The sequence below is a fragment of the Impatiens glandulifera genome, chromosome 6 (assembly GCF_907164915.1).
Source record: "Impatiens glandulifera chromosome 6, dImpGla2.1, whole genome shotgun sequence".
In the NCBI taxonomy this organism is placed as follows: Eukaryota; Viridiplantae; Streptophyta; class Magnoliopsida; order Ericales; family Balsaminaceae; genus Impatiens; species Impatiens glandulifera.
In genome coordinates, this window is record NC_061867.1 from 7,513,408 (window position 1) to 7,534,440 (window position 21,033).

At 28.5% G+C, this 21,033-nt stretch overlaps 1 protein-coding gene across 1 annotated transcript; it reads right to left on the bottom strand.

Moving 5' to 3' along the window:
• Positions 1-5,904: 5,904 nt before the first annotated feature.
• On the bottom strand, positions 5,905-9,554 carry LOC124941182 (putative disease resistance protein RGA1). The gene is made up of 2 exons (XM_047481468.1): positions 6,521-9,554; positions 5,905-6,415 (listed from the first exon to the last, which is right to left on the bottom strand). Exon 1 carries the CDS (start codon positions 9,503-9,505, stop codon positions 6,524-6,526), a length of 2,982 nt encoding a protein of 993 aa, XP_047337424.1. The 5' UTR covers positions 9,506-9,554; the 3' UTR covers positions 5,905-6,415; positions 6,521-6,523.
• Between the last annotated feature and the right edge of the window lie 11,479 nt (positions 9,555-21,033).

Genomic DNA, 21,033 nt, shown 5'->3' on the forward strand with positions numbered 1-21,033 from the left:
CCTTCTTCTATTCATCCTTTATGATATTTACAATGAACTTCGAATGAAAACACAACATAACTAGGGTTCGAATGAATCATCTCGCCTTTGTTCTAGGTATAAAAAAAATAATGAATATTGTGTACAAGCCTTTAACGATTTGTTTAGTTGCATTTAAGCTTCTCCCCTTCGAGTTCTTGCTTCAGTGTTTCAACCCTTTTCCAACATATCCATGTCCTCCTGTTAGTTTGATTGTACACACATACATACCATATTAACAAAACAACAAATAAGATCAAAACAAGTTGATTGAATATAAAAGAATCAATCACCTTCTGAAGCAATTCCAGCCTCTTGTTCAAGTAGTTATTTGCACCATTTTCCTCCATCATCCTTTTTTTCATCTGCCAAAACATGAATTTGTATACTCTATTCAGCTTGAACTATTAATTAATGGATGATATATATGTTTAACTAATAACCTAACAAGCAATGGGAATGAGAAAATCAAATGAACAGAAGAATTGAGAAGATTAATTCTCACCTTGTTTAATTCCATAATGCACAAGGTGAGTATAAAGGTCAAGAATAAAGGGAATAGGTCGATACATTATTTTTGTTTAATTTGTTAAGGTAAGAAGTCAAAATTACCCGGCTAACTCGTTAACTGGTTAAATATTTTTTAATTTTTTTTTTCTATATTAGGAAATTAGGTTTACCATGCCCATTAGTAAGACATAAATTTTTTCAATACATTAATTTTTACATTTATGTTTAGTTCAATTTGTTCACTAAACTTGTATAATTGTCTCAAATAACTTATTTTCACAAAGAAAATATTTCACAATCAGATATTAACTTTATCTTTTATTAATTGTTTCATTTTTTACTTTCATATTATCTAACGAAATAACTATAATTTACGTAACAATAAAATGAAAACAATAGACTTATAACAACGAAATAACTATAAGTTTTTTTTTAAAATTTAAACGAAATGATCGGAGTCTTTTGAGGGAAAATAGAATAGTACAATAAAATAGTAAAAGAAAACAATGGTGATCGGAGTCTTTTGAGGGAAAATATAATAATACAATAAAATAGTAAAAGAATAATAATGGTGATCGGTGTCTTTTGAGGTAATGGGATGGTAATGAAAATGCTCCACCAAAAACCTAGCTACTTATTATTTTATATTTGATTGTCATATTGTCTTATTTTCATATACAACTTTTGACATTTCAACTTATATGTAATGATTATCTAATTAAAAAGAAAAAGTGGCATCTAATATAAATTAGGACCCCTACAAAACATAAATTGAAATTAATCACATACAAAATTGGACCACAATTTCCTTTTCTAATATAAATTAGGACCCCTACAAAACATAAATTGACATTAATCACATACAAAATTGGACCACAATTTCCTTTCCGTGTGGACCATACATACAATAATACACGCTTTTCTTTTGAAATTTCAGAAAATGAATGATTAACAATCTTAAGAAAATAAAGTTACTTTAAAATTAATTAATATTCAAGTTATAATCTTTTCTCATGAAGAATTATGTATAAGTTAATATTGATTTATAATTTTATTTCATACCAAATCTTAACGGGAAAAAACAAACTCTCAATTTCATTCTAATGAAGAGAAATAACCAAGTCACAATATCATTATTCATTTAAATAAAAAAAAATTCTATGTCAAAACAATAAAATAATTAACTACTAAATTTTTAATATTCCAATTCTGTTGGATATTAAATCATCTTCATATATAAGAAATGTTTAAATTAACTTAAAAAATATAACACTAAATCTATTGTAAACGGGTCAAATACTTATTTTACCTTTTGAAATATTAGTCTAAATCAAACTTTTCTAATTCATACATACACTAACAAAATTTAGGAACTTTTATAATAGAAAATACTTATTTATATTTTCTCTCATTGTGTGGACCAAGATATGGAGAACAATTAAGTATATTTACATATAAGGTTAAGGTGTTTGTTAGAGACAAAAATATTAGTCTAAATTAAAGTTTTTAATTCTCAATAAATTTTTAAGGACTAGACTGAATATCTAAATAAAAAACGCTTCATTAGCGGCACAAATTTACCGACCATTATGGATTGTTGGTGATGTGCGACGGATTTTGCGACAGTATTTTTCACTCAAAATATGATCCGTCGCAAATATTAATAAATAAATGAAACATTGTCCTAAATAATCAATACATGATTAGTCTTCGCTAAATTATGAGGTTTTGTAGCATGTTTCAATTAGAAAAGAGTTGTGATATATGCCCAAATTTACTCACAAAACAATATTGTAAGAATTTTGGACGGATTTAACAACGAATTTTAACTGAATAAAAGGTTATCGTTAGCAAAAAGTCATCAATAGTATTTTGAATCATCCCAAATTTCGTAGCATCTTTCATAAAATTCTTTTCACATGAAATCATTTCCTAGAAAATCAACCTTAATTTAGGTAGATATTTCAATCAAAGTTTAGTATAATAATTTTAGAAGTATAAAAATTTGAAGAACTTGTATGTTAAAATATTAAATACCGTCGAAAATTATGTCAGAAACATAGATATTACAATCCCAGTTGAAAGTTGAAGATAATAAATTTATAACTATAAAAACCATAAATATATGTATTACAAAATATTATCGTCAAAAAATTTATCAAAAGATTTGGATAATATAGATCGTAGTGACCGATCGAAACATTTTATAAAATTATTTACTCTTACAATATTTCTTCAATTCTTCACATTTGATTCTGCGATATTTCTTCAGCATTCTCTGATTTTTCCTCCGATATAGTTCTTTTCTCCATTTTATTAGTTAAGTAAGATCTAACATGTATCATCTGTATTTTTATTGATTTCAGTATCGGCTTGCAGATTAGAAGAAGATGGAAGTCAGTAATTAACACATCAAATACTTTTACAAATGAAAATGAAAATATAATTAACTTATTTTCATCATCATTACAAAGTAATATCAAATTTATGCAGATTATAGCTCTATGTTATTTTCAGGTTATTCAATATTAGGCTTTCAATATGCTTAAATTGTTGTGATTTGTACATAATCATATGCACACCTATCTTAATATTGAATCAATTCGCTAGGTTATGTTAATGATAATGATGTATTGATTAATTTGTTTGTTTATTATATGATGTATATACATTGAAGCAATCTGTTATTTGACTTTAGGATGTTCAATTCCTTAAGTGTTTTATATGACTATGTTTCACTATCTATTGGTTCCTCATTAATTTGTTTGGTTGACTATGTTGCCATAATCAGGTACCAATTGAATCTAATGTGCATAACGTTTTATTTGAAAACAAATATTTCATGCATTGTATGATTAATAAAGAGACAACATATTGGAGATGGAAGATATCAAGATTTTTCACCAATATTTAGATCCTTTGTATTGCTTGTGACGTCATCCTTTTTTTAGCTTATTTTAGTTATCATGGGAGTAATATTTTTCCAATGTGATGTTTTATAAACAATACAATGAAATTCTCATTGTGGGGATGATTCAATAATTTGTCAAATAAAGGTGTTGATGACTTATTTATGACAATGATTTAAATGAGTTGTATATGTTTTGTGTTGTTTCAGGAAATTGAAATTTTATCGGAGATGACTAAAAGATATTGGACAACAATGGTGTAGTTTACTTGGACAACATCCTGATTCATTAGTAATATAATTTTTTAGACATTGTTTGTAGTAGTAATATTTGGATATATGTAAGAGTGAATTTGATACTTCTTATGTGTCTTTTATATTTAATTTAAAGGTACTTTGTTTAGGTTAGGAATTTTTGAAAACATGTATTGTTTTGTTGTTTTGTATGAAATTTAATAAATATAAAATTATGTTTTAATTAATTTAGATTGAAAATAAATTTATTTCATATTATATTATTAATAAACTTGATATAAAGACAAACTCTAAAAGCTGAATAATTAATTAATAAAAAAAATTGAAATAGTTTGTTTTCCGTCGGATTGTACAACAAATAATGTTCCAACATAATATATAATGTAGGTAAAATAGTAGGAATATTTTAAATCATATGTCAAAATATATATGGAAAAATTCGTCATAAATACTATCGCAACATTCGTCGCAAAAACTATGGGAAAATATCCACATGAGTTTTTTATCGACGCATATATAAGACGTCGAACAGTTACCGACACCTATATTTGCAAAGTTTTCTAGCTAACAAAATGACAGTCGCAAATTACTTATACGTGGGAATACCAATCGCAAATGAGCGTCACAAATCTTCCATTTTCTTGTAGTATGTAAAAACAAAGTTTAGGGGTTGTATTATAAAATATACTTAAGTGTACTTTTTCCTCAATTTAATAAAACCACATGTCATGTTGTGTGGACCAAGAAATGGACAATAATCTTTATATATACTTTATATATAGAAAAATTAAATTACAATGTATAAAAGTTTGATAAATCAATCGTTATGTCACAAAAGTTATGTGCAATAATAAATCTAGCTAAAAAGTGAATAATCATCTCTTTATATTTTTTTTCAAAATGAGTGGTAAGGAAAAAAATGATACGTCGCTATATCACTAATTTGAAAAATAAATTATTTTTTCACCCCCTTTATTTTATTTAATAAATAATTTTATTTATAAATAAAAAATTGAATCATTCAACTATTTTTTTTAAAGTATTTAAATATATATATATATATAATTAATATAATAAAATATTAAATATTTATATTTTATTAAAATAGGACACACTTCAATATTTTATATATTTTAAAGAATTATAATATAAAAACAATAATATTTTATATTTTTAATTAAATAAATAAAATAGAAGAAAATATATTAAAAATTGATTAATTAATTATATTTAATGATAATAAAATTTTATAATTAAATAAAATTAAATAAAATTAAATAAATAAAATAAGAAAAGTAAATATTTAAAAGTAGTTGGGATAAATATGTAATTTTGGGGAGGGAGGGAGTGAGGGGTGGGACCAGAGGGTGAGAGTGGGAAAAACACCCATTTGAAAAATGATAAAGAGTGAAGAGAGAAGATAGATAAATTTTTTTATTTTTGTTTCTATCAATCAATTGCGCCACGTTATTCCCTCCTCCATTCTTTCTTCCCATCATTTTTCATTTTTTTTAATGGGTGATTTAAATGGAACCAATACCATAATCTTTAAAAACAAAATGAAAACTTTTCAAAATATTTGAGAACCAAATCTTATCCAAGAAGAATATCTTTAATTCTAGTTTTGTTTCCAACATTCTACCATTTTAGTCTTTAGTTGGTAAGATTCAAACTATAGGTAATGTATCAATTTTTTTTTTCATTTACTTTATTATTGTGAAATATTCTCTCTTGTTATCTTGTTTTTCACGAACATGTTAATGAAATTGTTTTATCTGTTTCCTTTAAAAATATAACATTATAAACAAAATTTTCATATGGGAGACCATAATAACTTAGCCTATATGCAGTTATTATCTTTCATTTTTTTTCATATGAGATATCTCCCATTTATTGATCATTCATTCGCATCATTATGGATTCAAAATAAAAGAACATTTACATTTTCTAGTTAGTTTTTTTTGTGCCTTCTTATATTTACATTTCCACTAGTTTCCTCAATCTATCATCCTCTTTAAAGTTGAACTCCTTTGCATCTGCCACCCATTTTTTTTTAAATTAAAAAAGGAAAACAAATGTTCGTTTAAGCCAAAATAAACAACAAAATCCAAGTGTATTAGTAAAAAAAAATTAAATGAATGAAAGGAGTAAAAAAAAACATTTATTAATGGATGATATATATGTTTAACTAATAACCTAACAAGCAATGGGACTGAGATAATCAAATGAATTAGGGCTAAATTGAGAAGATTAATTCTCACCTTGTATAATTCCTTAATGCACATAGAAGATTAAAAATAAAATCATAGAAACAGAGCTGCTCTACATACCAAATTTGGTTATCTATCTACTCCGAACTTCAAGTAAATAGGAATTAAGAAACCAATAGATTACAAAACGAATATAACTATTTAGGTACTACATCTTTGATGAGTCTTCTACTCCTTTAAGTTATCACTGTATGCTTGACCCTGAAATAGGATAAATGCTTCCAACTCTATATATATATATATATATATACCATTCAAACAAACAAACAAATAAACAATTGAAAGTCACAATCAAATTGATGAAACAGAGAAAGAGGAGAAGAAAACATACATTGCAGTAACAGTAATAATGTAAGTAGCTGGAGAATATCTGTGTGGCTTTAATCTTCCGCAACAACAACATGAACCAAAATATAGCAACTATGATTGGAGGAGCTGCAGAATATCCTACTGACTGCCGAAAAGCAATATCACGTTCAAATCGAATTCAATTAGAAAACTATCACGGATTCGAATTTAAGTAATAATAGATGAATATAATTATTATTTTTATACGTACCTTCTAATTCACTCTTCTATTCATCTGCCAATCCAATCGAATATCTACTCCGAACTTCTCTCGACCAAGTCTGGTTCGAAGGGAACGCAGGAGTGCGATAACATCGTCCGCTTCTTCTGAAGACACCAACTTAGGACAATTCACAAGATACAATCTCTGTAGTGAATTATTATTAATATTGAGGTTTCCAACAAATTCCTCAACTGATATCATCAACTCCGGGCAATACCGGATACTCAATTCCGTGAGAGAGTTGATGAAGTGTTTGTTCTGGCAGCCACTAATCTTTGATATCATTCTCTCATCAAACAAACGCTTTAACTTGTTGCAATCCCAAATATTTAGACATTGAAGAGATTGGAAAGTTGAGCGTCCTCCTCCTCCTAAATGTGCTTCATTATTATCATCAAACATTAATGCCATATAACCAGCTCCAAATAAAACACTTCTTTCACCCAATCCAATAAGAAATAGACGAGTGAGAGCACTAAGATTTGAGATGCTATATAACAACTCATCCGAACATTCACCCACAACTTCTACATGTTTGAGTGATTTGAGATGCGGTGGCAAGGCCCCTAGCTTTGGGCAATTAGATATCATCAGCATGGATAGATTAGGAAATACTCCGGCACTAGGAATAGTAGGAGACACCAATTTTGAGAGATTCACACCTTTGTAACCTCGTATTTTCAAAATCTTCAACCTCGCAGTTGAAACCTCTAGAGCTTCACCAATTTTCTCATCTCTAGTATTCTTGCCCTCTTCATCTTCATAATCAGATCTCCATTCCAACTCCAATTCATTGATATTCGTCTTTCTAGCCATACTTATCCCTCTTTTCATAGATGTATCGCTAACTCTTCCAAGGTTCTTCAATTTCAATGATCCGCCAATATCCAATTCTTTTAATTCATCTAATTGGCAGTATCTCTCCTTCATGCCTATCACAAACCGACTTAACGTCTTCAGATGTTTCAATTGCCCCATCCCTCTTGGCATATATTTTAATCCATCACACTCCTCCAAATAAAGATGCCGCAGACTAATAAGGTCTTTCGTATTTCTAGGCAAACTTTCAAGATTAGAACAATAGTTGAGTTTCAAAGTCTGTAAGTTCAAGAGATCACAAATACTATCCGGTAATGTTTTTATCTCATCATTATCGGAAATGTCTAAATATCTCAGATGTTTTAGACATCCCAGGTAATGCAAATCTTGATATTGCGCATAGTCACACCCCAGTTCAAGGACGCGTAAAGTCGGAAGTTCCTTGTTCAATACACTCAAAGAAATCTGCTGCTCTATGACATTTTTAACATCTCTGTCATCGATGAATATTAGCGTTTGCAACTCTCCAATTTTCTTAAGAGAATGAGCTGATATTTTGACAAATTCATCAAACATTGCCGTTACATGACGAATTTCTCGTTTTAAACCATCATTTGAGCTGTTAGCATTCAACATATAACATTCATCTTTCATAACAGATTGGGCAAGATCGTGCATAAGATCGTGCATCTTACATGTTTCATAAATTCCATAACCATATGATTCCTCGTCTTGAAAAAAGGATCTCCAACACAACTCTTTCCAAATTGTATTCCCAATATCTTCCACTTCTTGGTTTTTAACTGTAGGAATTAAATCATGAGCCATCCACAATTGGATTAATCTCTCCTTTTCAATTTCAGCATCCTTGGGAAATATAGCACAAAACACAAAGCATCTTCTCAAATGATAAGGGAGTTCATAGTAACTCAACCTTAGAATAGGCAAGAGATCAGATTCTTCATTTTGAGTCTCCCATATCTCATTATCTTTTATTTTACTCCATTCATTTATATCACTTTTAAAGCCCAATTGACCTCCAAATGTCTTGGCAACTAAGGGAACACCTTTACATTTTTTAGCTATTTCTTTTCCAATATCAACAAAGTTTGGAATTTTTGGTGTCCCACACATAAATGCACGCTCTTCAAAGAGTAACCAACAATCCTCGTCAGAAAGCAATGATATCTGAATATGTTGAATCGTTTCCATAATTTTTGCCACATTTCTTTTTCGTGTCGTGGTAAGAACAAACGCACCATTTGATCCACAGTCCAAGATAGATCTCAACTGATCCCATTCCTCAAGGTTTTCATTCCAAACATCATCCAATACAATCAAATATCTTTTTCCGCTCAATTTTTCTCTAACTTTTTTCTGCAATTCTTCTGAGCGTGCTTCCGCCTTTTCTTCTAAGATGGCTTTCATCACCAATTGAATATCAAATTCATCAGAAACACAAACCCATATTTTGGTTTCAAAATGCTTAGAAATCTCCTCGTCGTTGAAGACCGTTTGAGCAAGTGTTGTTTTACCAAGACCCCCAATTCCAACAATGGGTAGAACAGATAGTTTTTTATCAACACAAGCACCAGAAGTATTATTGACCAGAATATCAATAATCTTTTTCTTCTCTATATCTCTCCCATATACTTTATTACAACTAGAAAGAGATATGGTTTCACGCCAACGACTAGTAAACTTGCCATGAATAGATTCACTCAAACTTAACGTTTGACGCTCTGAAGAAATTTGGTTAAGCTTCTCTTGAACATCCTTAATTTTGTGACCAACTTTTAGACGTGTCCAAGTACTGATAAAAGGATGGGTTATTGAGTTGGTTACCTTGATCCGGGTTGAAGAGGAGGCATTACGCCTGTTGACTTGAAGACGAAGATCTTCATAGGTGCAGTCATCCATGATGTCTCGAACCTCATACGCCACATCTTTGAGCTTCCGCAACCAATCTTCCGTTTGTTTGTCCTTCTCCTTCTTTCTCTCTGCATCCTCAAGAACGGCACTAATCGAAGATAGTGTGCTGGATAGCTTTTGAACCTCCTTCTTAAAACTCCAAAACAACGAGAATTGATCCTTAATCAGAGGTAGAGGTGACAAGTTTGAAAGCAATCCACTGATTAGAGCTGCTTCAGCCATGGTGGTTTCTCTCTCAATGATCAATCTGATGAATAAACTTCTGACAAATGTTATCTTGTGTCTACTGAAGAACAGTCATTGAAGTTAATCACATACAAAATGGACTTTCCTTTCCTTTCCGTGTGGACCATACAATAATATAAACCACAATTTCATTTCCGTGTGGACCATACATACAATAATACACATTTTTCTTTTGAAATTTCTGAAAATGAATGTTTAACAATCCTAAGATAATAAAGTTACTTATAATATTTTCTCATGAAGAATTAAGTATAAGTTAATATTACCTTATAATTTTATTTCATACCAAATCTCAACAGCTTATAATGCAAAAAAACTAAGTCTCAATTTCATTAAAATGAAGAGAAATAACCAAGTCACAATTTCATTATTCATTTAAATAAAAAAAAAGTCTATGTCAAAAAAATAAAATAATTGACTACTTTAAATAACTATAAAATTTTCATATTCCAGATTAAATATTAAATAATCTAAGAAATGTTTAAAATAACTTAAAAAATATAACACTATATCTATTGTAAACGGGTCAAATACTTATTTTACATTTTTTTCATATTAGATATTGAGGAGGCACCTCTTTGTCGACTATTTCAAATTTAATTAGGTATACCATGCGCCTATCAATAAGAATTATTTTTTCAATATTATTAGTTTTCGCATTACATTTATGTTAGCTTAATTTGTCCAATAAACTTGTGTCATTGTCTCAAATAATTTATTTTCACAAATAAAATATTTCACAATCATATATAAACTTCATCTTTTATTGATTGTTTCCTTTTCATTTTCATAGTATCTAACTAAATAAGAAATTATAGTTTACATAACAATAAAATAAATATAACTAACTTATAACCATCAAATAACTACGAAATAACTATAATTGTTACACTATAGTTAACATTTGTAACTATGTTACAACATTTCTTGAGCGTCTTACACAGCCATGTTACTAATATGTAGCTGATTTTGCGCATCAAATTATAATGAATTTTATGGACCAAATTTGTAACTAGTATGATTAAGTCATTTTGCAACCAGTTTAAAGGATGGCAAATAGAATTAGTATGAATTTTACAACCTTTATTTAAAACATTTTTTTTTATATAAATGGTCGGGGTGTAAAACTATTTCAAACCTATTAATTTATGGGCATTATTTTTTTACGTTGTACCAATAGTCTTCTCTCATCATCATTCGACTCTAACTCTCTTAATCTTTATGAGAACAAATATTAGTTTAAGCTAAAGTTTTATAATTCAAAATAAAACTTTAATGGTCTAAATTATAAAAATAAAGTTTAAAAACTTGTATAATATTTTTTTTACCTATATGTAGTTTTCCCTCCATTCAATGTAACGAATGTCGTGTGTGGATAGAAAATAGACAATACTCTTTGTAGAAAAATTAAATTTCAATGTATAAAGCGTTTGAAATATTAGTCTAAATCAAACTTTTCTAATTCGCAATAAAACTTAAAGGGTCTACATACAAGAACAAAATTTAGGAATTTGTATAATAGAAAATACTTATTTATATTTTCTCTCAATTCAATTCAACAACATGCATCGTGTGGACTATGAAGAACAATCTTTATAGAAAAATTAAATTGCAATATACATATAAGTGTTTGTTAGAGACAAATATTAATCTAAATTAAAGTTTTTTAATTCTTAATTGTACTTTTTCCTCAATTTAATAAAATCACATGCCAGGCCGTGTGTGGACCAAAAATGGACAATAATGTTTATAGAATAATTAAATTTCAATGTATAAAAGTTTGATAAATCCATCATTGTGTCACACAAGTTGTGTGCAATGATATACATTGTTAAAAAGTGGATGGCCATCACTTTATATTTGTTTAATGAGTGATATAAATGGAACCAATACAAGATTCTTTTGAAACAAAATGAAAGCTTTTCAAAATATTTGAGAACCAAATCTCATCTAAGGAGACTAATTCACTAATAAGTCTCATTGTGATCTTAAAAAAACTAGCATGTAGCCCGTGCATTTGCACGAATAATGATATAAAAAACCGTGAAAAAATAATTATGGTAAAAATGTGATATCATTTTAAATTTTATTTATAACTGTTTTAAGTTTATGGGCGGATCAACCCAAAATCTAACCTAAGTATTCATTTACTCTCACATATATATATCCAAATTAATCACAGCTCTCGACCCGACAATCCGGGCACTTCGAAAATTAAACATCGTTATAACTATATATATATATATATATAACTATATATATATAGTTATATATATATATATAGTTATATATATATATATATAACTATATATAACTATATAACTATATATATATATATATATATATATATATATATATATATATATATATATAGTTATATATATATATATATATATAACTATATATATATATATATAACTATATATATATATATAACTATATATATATATATAGTTATATAGTTATAGTTATCTTAAAAATATATTTAATTCAAGTTTTGTTTCCAACCTCTCATACCTTTTAGTCTTTGTTTGATAGGAATCAAACTATCAAACTATAGGTAATGTATCAAATTTCTTTTTCATTTACATTATTATTGTGAAATATTCTCTCATCATGTCTTGTTTTTCACAACATGTTAATGAAATTGTTTTATCTGTTTCTTTACAAAAAAAAAAAAATATGCATCCTTTAGAAATATAACATTATAAACAAAATTTTGATATGGAAGATCATAATAACTTAACCCTTAGACAGTTATTATCTTTTATTTTTTCATATGAGATATCTCCCATTTATTTATCTTTCATTTGGATCATTAAGAATTCAAAATTAAAAGAACATTTACATTTTCTAGCTAGTTTTTTGTTTGCCCTATTATATTTACTTTATCACCCATTTGTTTAAATTCAAAAGAAAAACAAATATTCGTTTAAGCCAAAGTAAACAACAAAATCCAAGTGTATTAGCAAAAAACAATTTTTTTAAAAGAATGAAAAGTATATTACATTAAGAATCTCATATTATTTTCCTATGTAATGGAATAGTTCATCATTAAAGAAAAAACAATTAGGTGTTTATCACGGTAGAAGTTTGAAAGAAAACCATGGCGATTTCTCTCTAAAATGAAATCTGAGAATCAAAGTTGTAAGCATGTGCTGATGCTGCATTTGAGAACAAAAATAAAATAAAATAAAATAAGATCTATTTGCAAGTGGCTTGTTGACCAAACGAAAATTAGATTGTAATGTATAAAAATTTGAAATCCGGACATATGATCAATTTATTTAAATGGTCTATTCATAAAATAGGAATGAAGTCATTTAAGCAAAAGAAAAGCAAATCCAAGAATAAATGGAATAGGTCGATACATTATTTTTGTTTAATTTGTTAAGGTAAGAAGTTAAAATCACTGGTAAAATACTTTTTTTTTTTAGGAAATTAGGTTTACCATATTGTAAGGCATCAATTTTTTCGATACATTCATTTTCACCGTGTACAATTATGTTTACTTCAATTTGTTCACTAAACTTGTATAATTGTCTCAAATAACTTATTTTCACAAAGAAATTTTTTCGCAATCATACATTAACTTTATCTTTTATTAATTATTTCATTTTTCTTTCATAGTGTCTAACGAAATAACTATAATTTACCCAACAATAAAATGACTACAATTGACTTGTAACAACCAAATAACTATAAATGTTATCTTTGAATTTGAGTGGGGACCATGACGGTGAGTGTCATTCTAATTATTCTTTAATTAAAAAAAAACTATAAATGTTATCACATATATATATATATATAGTTACCATTTGTATATGATGTTAAACATTTCTTGAGACTTACAAAACAATGTTACTAATATGTAGCGCATTTTGTAAATCAAATTGAAATGGAGTTTAGGGATCAAATTTATAATTTGTATGATTAATCATTTCACAATAGGTTTTAACCATTGCAAATAGAAGTAATACAATTTTAAATTTTTTTCTTTACAACCTTTTTTTTGTATAAAAATGGCCTCCTATAAAGCTGTTTTGAACCCATGAATTTCTTGGCATAAGTTTTTTTTGGCTCACAAGAGTTTCTCCCATGCATCATCTTTCATTTCATTTCATTTCTATTTGATTTTAGTTCTCTTACGCTTTATGTGGACACATATTAGTCTAAGCTAAAGTTTTCTAACTTACAATAAAGCTTTAAGGAACTAACTGAAATATAAAAATAAAGTTTAGGAACTTGTATAATAAATATATAAGCCGAATTGTCAAATTAGGACTCTTTATTGGGTCCAATTGGGATTTCCGTCATCTTCTTCTAAACTTCATAATTTGGGTTCCCTATTGTTAAAGTTATAAATAACGAGATTTTTGTCTTAACGATTTCAAATGTTCTTAACTTATTATCTATGTTCATCCATAAGTAAATAAATAAAAGATTCACATATTCACTCACAAACTCAAGACATGATTAAAAAAAGGAATACATTTTTATTTCAGTTGATCTTCTTTCTGCAAATACAACTATTCTAATATTAGGAAAAAACTCTTAAATTTTAAAAACTTTCACGGTCAGAATTAATGCAAATTAAGACACCTATAAAACAAAAGATAATAACGTCTAATTTTTAATTAATTAATTTTATTTTCAACACTCACCTGTAAAATTAATTCTTCTTTGTTAATTTTAAAAAACCTATTAACACAAATTTTGCAACCAATTAAGTTATTGTGAAAAATAGAGTTACACAAAATGGAATTTTGTTGCATAAATCGTGATATGCGAATCAAATATACACGGTCTAAGAAATGAGCTAAGACAAATGTATTAGAAAAGATTCATAAAAGTAAAATTATGCAAAAAAAAATAAAATAATTATTATAAACAAATATCTCAATCTTTTACCTTCTACACAATGTAATAAATCTTGAATAAAATAGAAAATCGTTTGTGGATAGTTTTTGAAATTTTATTAAATCATCATATATTCCAAACACGAGTATCAAACTACATAATACCACACATTATTGCTACAAGGAAAGACGTGAACGTGAATTCATCCGACTAGTAGAAAAGTATTTTTAATGACCAACATTAACCATGACGATCATACGCCGTGATTAACAGTATGCGATAACGCCCGTTATTGGTCTCGCCACATTAGCAGCGTTGTCCGAAAAGGCGAGTTGGTGCCACATCGTCTCAAAAACTGGTCCGATATCTCCCAATCCCAATTGAACCATATATGGTAGTCTATCTCCGTGAGTTTTATATTTTTTAACGTGTTATCTTATAATATGAAATTTTCACAATCCTAAAATATATGTTGTTATTTTCAGGATCATTTCGAGAGTTCAACATACATTCTCATTGAAGCCTATAGAAATAAGACGATGCCACAAGCAAAAGAAGTCATGGGATAGGTGGAGATATGCGAACAACATGACTTACATCGACCTATATACTGATAATGAGGACATAATCAGAATAAACCCTCCTCGGGGGTTTTATTACGAATATTTGAATTATTTGCTTCACAATCACTACTTTACGCTTGAATTTAAGGTATAATGCATAGTCATTTATATTTCATTATATGTATTTTTCGTCTATTAACTAACAACTACTATCTTATAATTGCAGAAAAAAGTAAGATAAACGCTGACAATAGAAAAAAATTGATGTTCCCCCACCACACCGGCAACAAATCATTTTCGCAGAAAGAACAAGATATGGTAATTTTTAGTAAAAATATTCAATTTACATAATATCTAACATATGATATATGTATGTTATTTTTATAGAAGATGGAGATGGGTCACCCCCTAGTCAAGCAGAGTTCTCCCTACAAACACACACTAGGAGAGCGACTGTCGATGATCTGACTTCCGCGCATTCTCTGCTAATTCAGCTGACCATCGTAAATTTTTATAATTTCTATCGTTTTAGTTTGGATGTTTAAGTTTAAAATTACTAACTTTAGTGTTCTAAATGATTGTAGACTATGATGCGCGAGCGGCTCGAAGCAAACCCTAATATGTCGTTGCTCGAGGTGTTTGAGTCTGCTTTGGGATGACAAGGACACGTGAGGGTGATCGGGATGGGATCGGGAATACGTCACACTCACTCCAGACCCGATCAAAGGGGAAGTTCTTCTTCTAATGTCAACTCACATGTGTCACAACAAACGCTGATGGAGGAGAACAAAATCCTACGAGAAGAGGTGGAGATGTTGCGTGCAAATCAAGAAGCACAAATTGACGCACATGAGCAGAGGATGAACAATATTCAGGCACAAGTGTGCGCACAACAAGAGGCTTTAGAAGCGCTCATGTCTAGGATTCCCCCTCCTCCCCCCCAATTAGTGATTAACATACGATTTGATTTGAGATTTTTGTATTACGATTTCAGATTTTTGTGGAATTTAGAATTAAATTTGATTTATGAATTGTCTTTTCTTTGCGTAAAAATATTTGAAACAGGTTTTGTGAAATTCAAAAAATAACCAAAAACTAGAGAGTGACAATTATTAATGTCGGCGTTAGGGAAGGTCGACGTTAATAAGTGAACCATAAAAACCAGAGAGCGACAATTATTAACCACGACGTTATCCTAAGGTCGTGGTTAATAATGATACATTATTATGCTGGGTTGATCGGCTAGGAAGTCTGCAACAACACTTCTTTTGACGGATTTCTGAGCGGTATATGTTATGTCGTATTTAGAAATCATCATCATCCATTTAGTGAGTTTAGGTTACAAAAACGTTTGCTGGAATAGATAATGCATGAGATCTAATTGGGATACCAACTTGATCGAATGGGCTTGAATATAGTGTCTGAGTCTTTTAGTGACCCATGTAAGTGCCCAACATACATTTTCAGGTAAAGAATAGTTCGATTTGCATCCCGTCATTCTCTTACTAAGATAGTAGACAGCGACTTCGAGTTTACTATCGTTTTCTTGAGCCAACAGGCTGCCCATAGCCGAGTTTAAGTGGTGTGAATATTGGTTACTATAAACCGATATTGATTTTGATTTAATTTTTTCAAACCGACTTCAAAAATTTAGTCGCAACCGAAACACTAAGAGATTATTATTAAAAAAAATAAAGAGAAAGGAAATCATATGGACGAGCGTGCCGTCGCGAGACATGATTGTGTCGTCGCGAGATGCAATCGTGTCATCGCGAGATGTGACCAACCGTGTTGCGACTGTGCCGCGACTGTGTCTCATCTTCTCTTTCCACACTGCCACGACAATGACGCGATTGTGCTGCCTCTTCGAATTCCATGCTGCTGCGACCGTGAAAAATGGTTGGTCGCCTTCCGTTTTCACCGTTCGCCGTTTAGGGTTTGAGTTTAGAGAGAATGAGGAGAAGAACGGGAATAGAGAATGGGAAAAAAGAAATGAAAAAAAGGGAAAATTATAATAAATATTAAGTGTATTCTTTGATTTTTCATAGACCATCACATTGCGTCACGCAACGTTGCGTGATGCGAAGGGGTATTTTTGTCCCAAGGGTTATTTTGCAATGTTTGTTGGGCGCTGATCATTTCCCAAATAAGGGCATTATTAGGGTCATTTTATCAAATTTCTCGCTTATTCACCTAACGAAGAAAATCAAATCCCCCATAGTAACAACTCATTTAGGTCCTAGATTATAATCAAATATATCTAATCAAATATATCCCTAAATACATGCAATTCAAAAATTATTAATTACAAAAATAATTTGAATGAAATGAGTAACCCATTAATATAACTAATGTGTCAAGGTGAGTCTAAAGGTCAAGAATAAATGGAATAGGTCGATACATTATTTTTGTTTAATTTGTTAAGGTAAGAAGTCAAAATTACCCGGCTAACTCGTTAACTAGTCAAATATTTTTTAATTCTTCTTTTTTCTATATCAGGAAATTAGGTTTACCATGCCCATTAGTAAGACATAAATTTTTTCAATACATTAATTTTCACAGTGTACATTTATGTTTAGTTTAATTTGTTCACTAAACTTGTATAATTGTCTCAAATAACTTATTTTCACAAAGAAAATATTTCGCAATCAGATCTTAACTTTATCTTTTATTAATTGTTTCATTTTTTAATTTCATAGTGTCTAACGAAATAATTATAATTTACACAACAATTAAATGAATACAATTGACTTGTAACAACGAAATAACTATAAGTGTTATTTTTTGAATTTAAACGAAATAACAAAGAAAGCAATGGTGATCGGAGTCTTTTGAGGGAAAATATAATAATACAATAAAATAGTAAAAGAATAATAATGGTGATCGGTGTCTTTTGAGGTAATGGAATGGGCAGAATGATGATGAAAATGCTCCACCAAAAACCTAGCTACTTATTATTTTATATTTGATTTTGTCATATTGTCTTATTTTCATATACAACTTTTGACATTTCAACTTATATGTAATGATTATCTAATTAAAAAGAAAAAGTGGCATCTAATATAAATTAGGACCCCTACAAAACATAAATTGACATTAATCACATACAAAATTGGACCACAATTTCCTTTCTGTGTGGACCATACATACAAATAATACACACTTTTCTTTTGAAATTTCAGAAAATGAATGATTAACAATCTTAAGAAAATAAAGTTACTTTAAAATTAATTAATATTCAAGTTATAATCTTTTCTCATGAAGAATTAAGTATAAGTTAATATTGATTTATAATTTTATTTCATACCAAATCTTAACGGCAAAAAACAAACTCTCAATTTCATTATAATGAAAAGAAATAACCAAGTCACAGTATCATTATTCATTTAAATAAAAAAAAGTCTATGTCAAAACAATAAAATAATTAACTACTAAATTTTTAATATTCCAATTCTGTTGGATATTAAATCATCTTCATATATAAGAAATGTTTAAATTAACTTAAAAAATATAACACTAAATCTATTGTAAACGTGTCAAATACTTATTTTACCTTTTGAAATATTAGTCTAAATCAAACTTTTCTAATTCATACATACACTAACAAAATTTAGGAACTTTTATAATAGAAAATACTTATTTATATTTTCTCTCAATTCAATTCAATTCAATTCAATTCAATGCAACAACATCATTGTGTGGACGAAGATATGGAGAACAATTAAGTATATTTACATATAAGGTTAAGGTGTTTTTTAGAGACAAAAATATTAGTCTAAATTAAAGTTTTTAATTCTCAATAAATTTTTAAGGACTAGACTGAATATCTAAATAAAAAACGCTTCATTAGCGACACAAATTTACCGACCATTATGGATTGTCGGTGACGTGCGATGGATTTTGCGACAGTATTTTCCACTCAAAATATGATCCGTCACAAACATTAATAAATAAATGAAACATTGTCCTAAATAATCAATACATGATAAGTCTTCTAAATTATGAGGTTTTGTAGCATGTTTCACATAAAAAAGAGCTTTGATATATGCCCAAATTTACTCACAAAACAATGCTTTAAGAATTTTGGACGGATCTAACCACGAATTTTACCATGAATAAAAGGTTGTCGTAAAATCTGACAAAATAAAATATTACATAATTTTATCTTTAGCAAAAGTCATCAGTAAAAGTCATCAGTAGTATTTTGAATCATCCCAAATTTGGTAGCATCTTTTCATAAAATTATTTCACATGAAATCATTTCCTAGGAAATCAGCCTTAATTTAGGTAGATATTTCAATCAAAGTTTAGTATAATAATTTTAGAAGTATAAAAATTTGAAATACTTGTATGTTAAAATATTAAATACCGTCGAAAATTATGTTAGAACCATAGATATTACAATCCCAGTTGAAAGTTGAAGATAATAAATTTATAAGTGCAAAAACCATAAGTATATGTATTACAAAATATTATCGTCTAAAAATTTATCAAAAGATTTGGATAATATAGATATCGTAGTGACCGATTGAAACATTTTATAAAATTATTTACTCTTACAATATTTCTTCAATTCTTCACATATGATTCTGCGACATTTCTTCAGCATTCTCTGATTTTTCCTCCGACATGTATCATCTGTATTTTTATTGATTTCAGTATCAGCTTGCAGATTAGAAGAAGATGGAAGTCAGTAATTAACACAACAATTACTTTTACAAACTAAAATGAAAATATAATTAACTTATTTTCATCATCATTACAAAGTAATATCAAATTTATGCAGATTATAGCTCTCTGTTATTTTCAGGTTATTCAATATTAGGCTTTCAATATGCTTAAAATGTTGTGATTTGTACATAATCATATGCACACCTATCTTAATATTGAATCAATTCGCTAGGTTATGTTAATGATAATGATGTATTGATTAATTTGTTTGTTTATTATATGATGTATATACATTGAAGCAATCTGTTATTTGACTTTAGGATGTTCAATTCCTTAAGTGTTTTATATGACTATGTTTCACTATCTATTGGTTCCTCATTAATTTGTTTGGTTGACTATGTTACCATAATCAGGTACCAATTGAATCTAATGGGCATACTCAACGATAACGTTTTATTTGAAAACAAATATTTCATGCATTGTATGATTAATAAAGAGACAACATATTGAACATATGAGTATGAAGAACAATCCTATATGAATGTTTAATGAAATAAATGAGAACAAAAGCTCTCTGGATAAGAATGCTAAGTTAGTTTTTGAAGCCCTATGTCCATGCAAAATTTACAATATTATAATTATAATTATTATTACTTGTTATGTGCATGTTATTTGAAATTGTCATTCTAAATAATAGATAATCTAAAATAAAACTTGAAGGGTCGAATTACTTTGGAAGAACTTACAACCAGACTTAAGAGATATGTCGTGAGTATCCGTAAGCAAGATAATCAAAATCGAATGGAGGCTGTAAGTAAAAAAAAAATTAAGAAGAAAAAAATGTAGACAAATATTAATAGAAGTGGTACTATTGATTATAAATAGTTCATAGTTGTAGTGTTACATCTAAATAAGATCGAGAGGGAGGCAAACATCAAAATATTTTAAATGTATTATGAAATAACACTTTCCTTTGCATATATCTTATACATAGAAGTAACATACATTAATATGCATGACAATGAAGCTAAACCAAAAGACTCTGTAGTCCATCTAAATTGTATTAATATTTTTCATTGCATAACATTCATAAATATACAATACTAAATTTAAACATAGAACTATTTTAAAAACTCTAATAAATATATAAAAAAAAATAGAAATCAGAACATATGTAATGAATTCTTTTAATAATGACGTTACCATAGCATTGTTTAGATATATATGAAGATTTAAAATTCCTAACTCTGAAATACGTACATAAAAAAGAATTTGGTAAAATTGGTACAAGATTGCATCGACAAACTACAAAATACTAATAAATGAGAAGTGGTAGTTAAAGGTTTCCATACATCTTTTGTCAATTATAAAATGGTTATAGATAAAAGGAATATGGTTGAAGACACACTC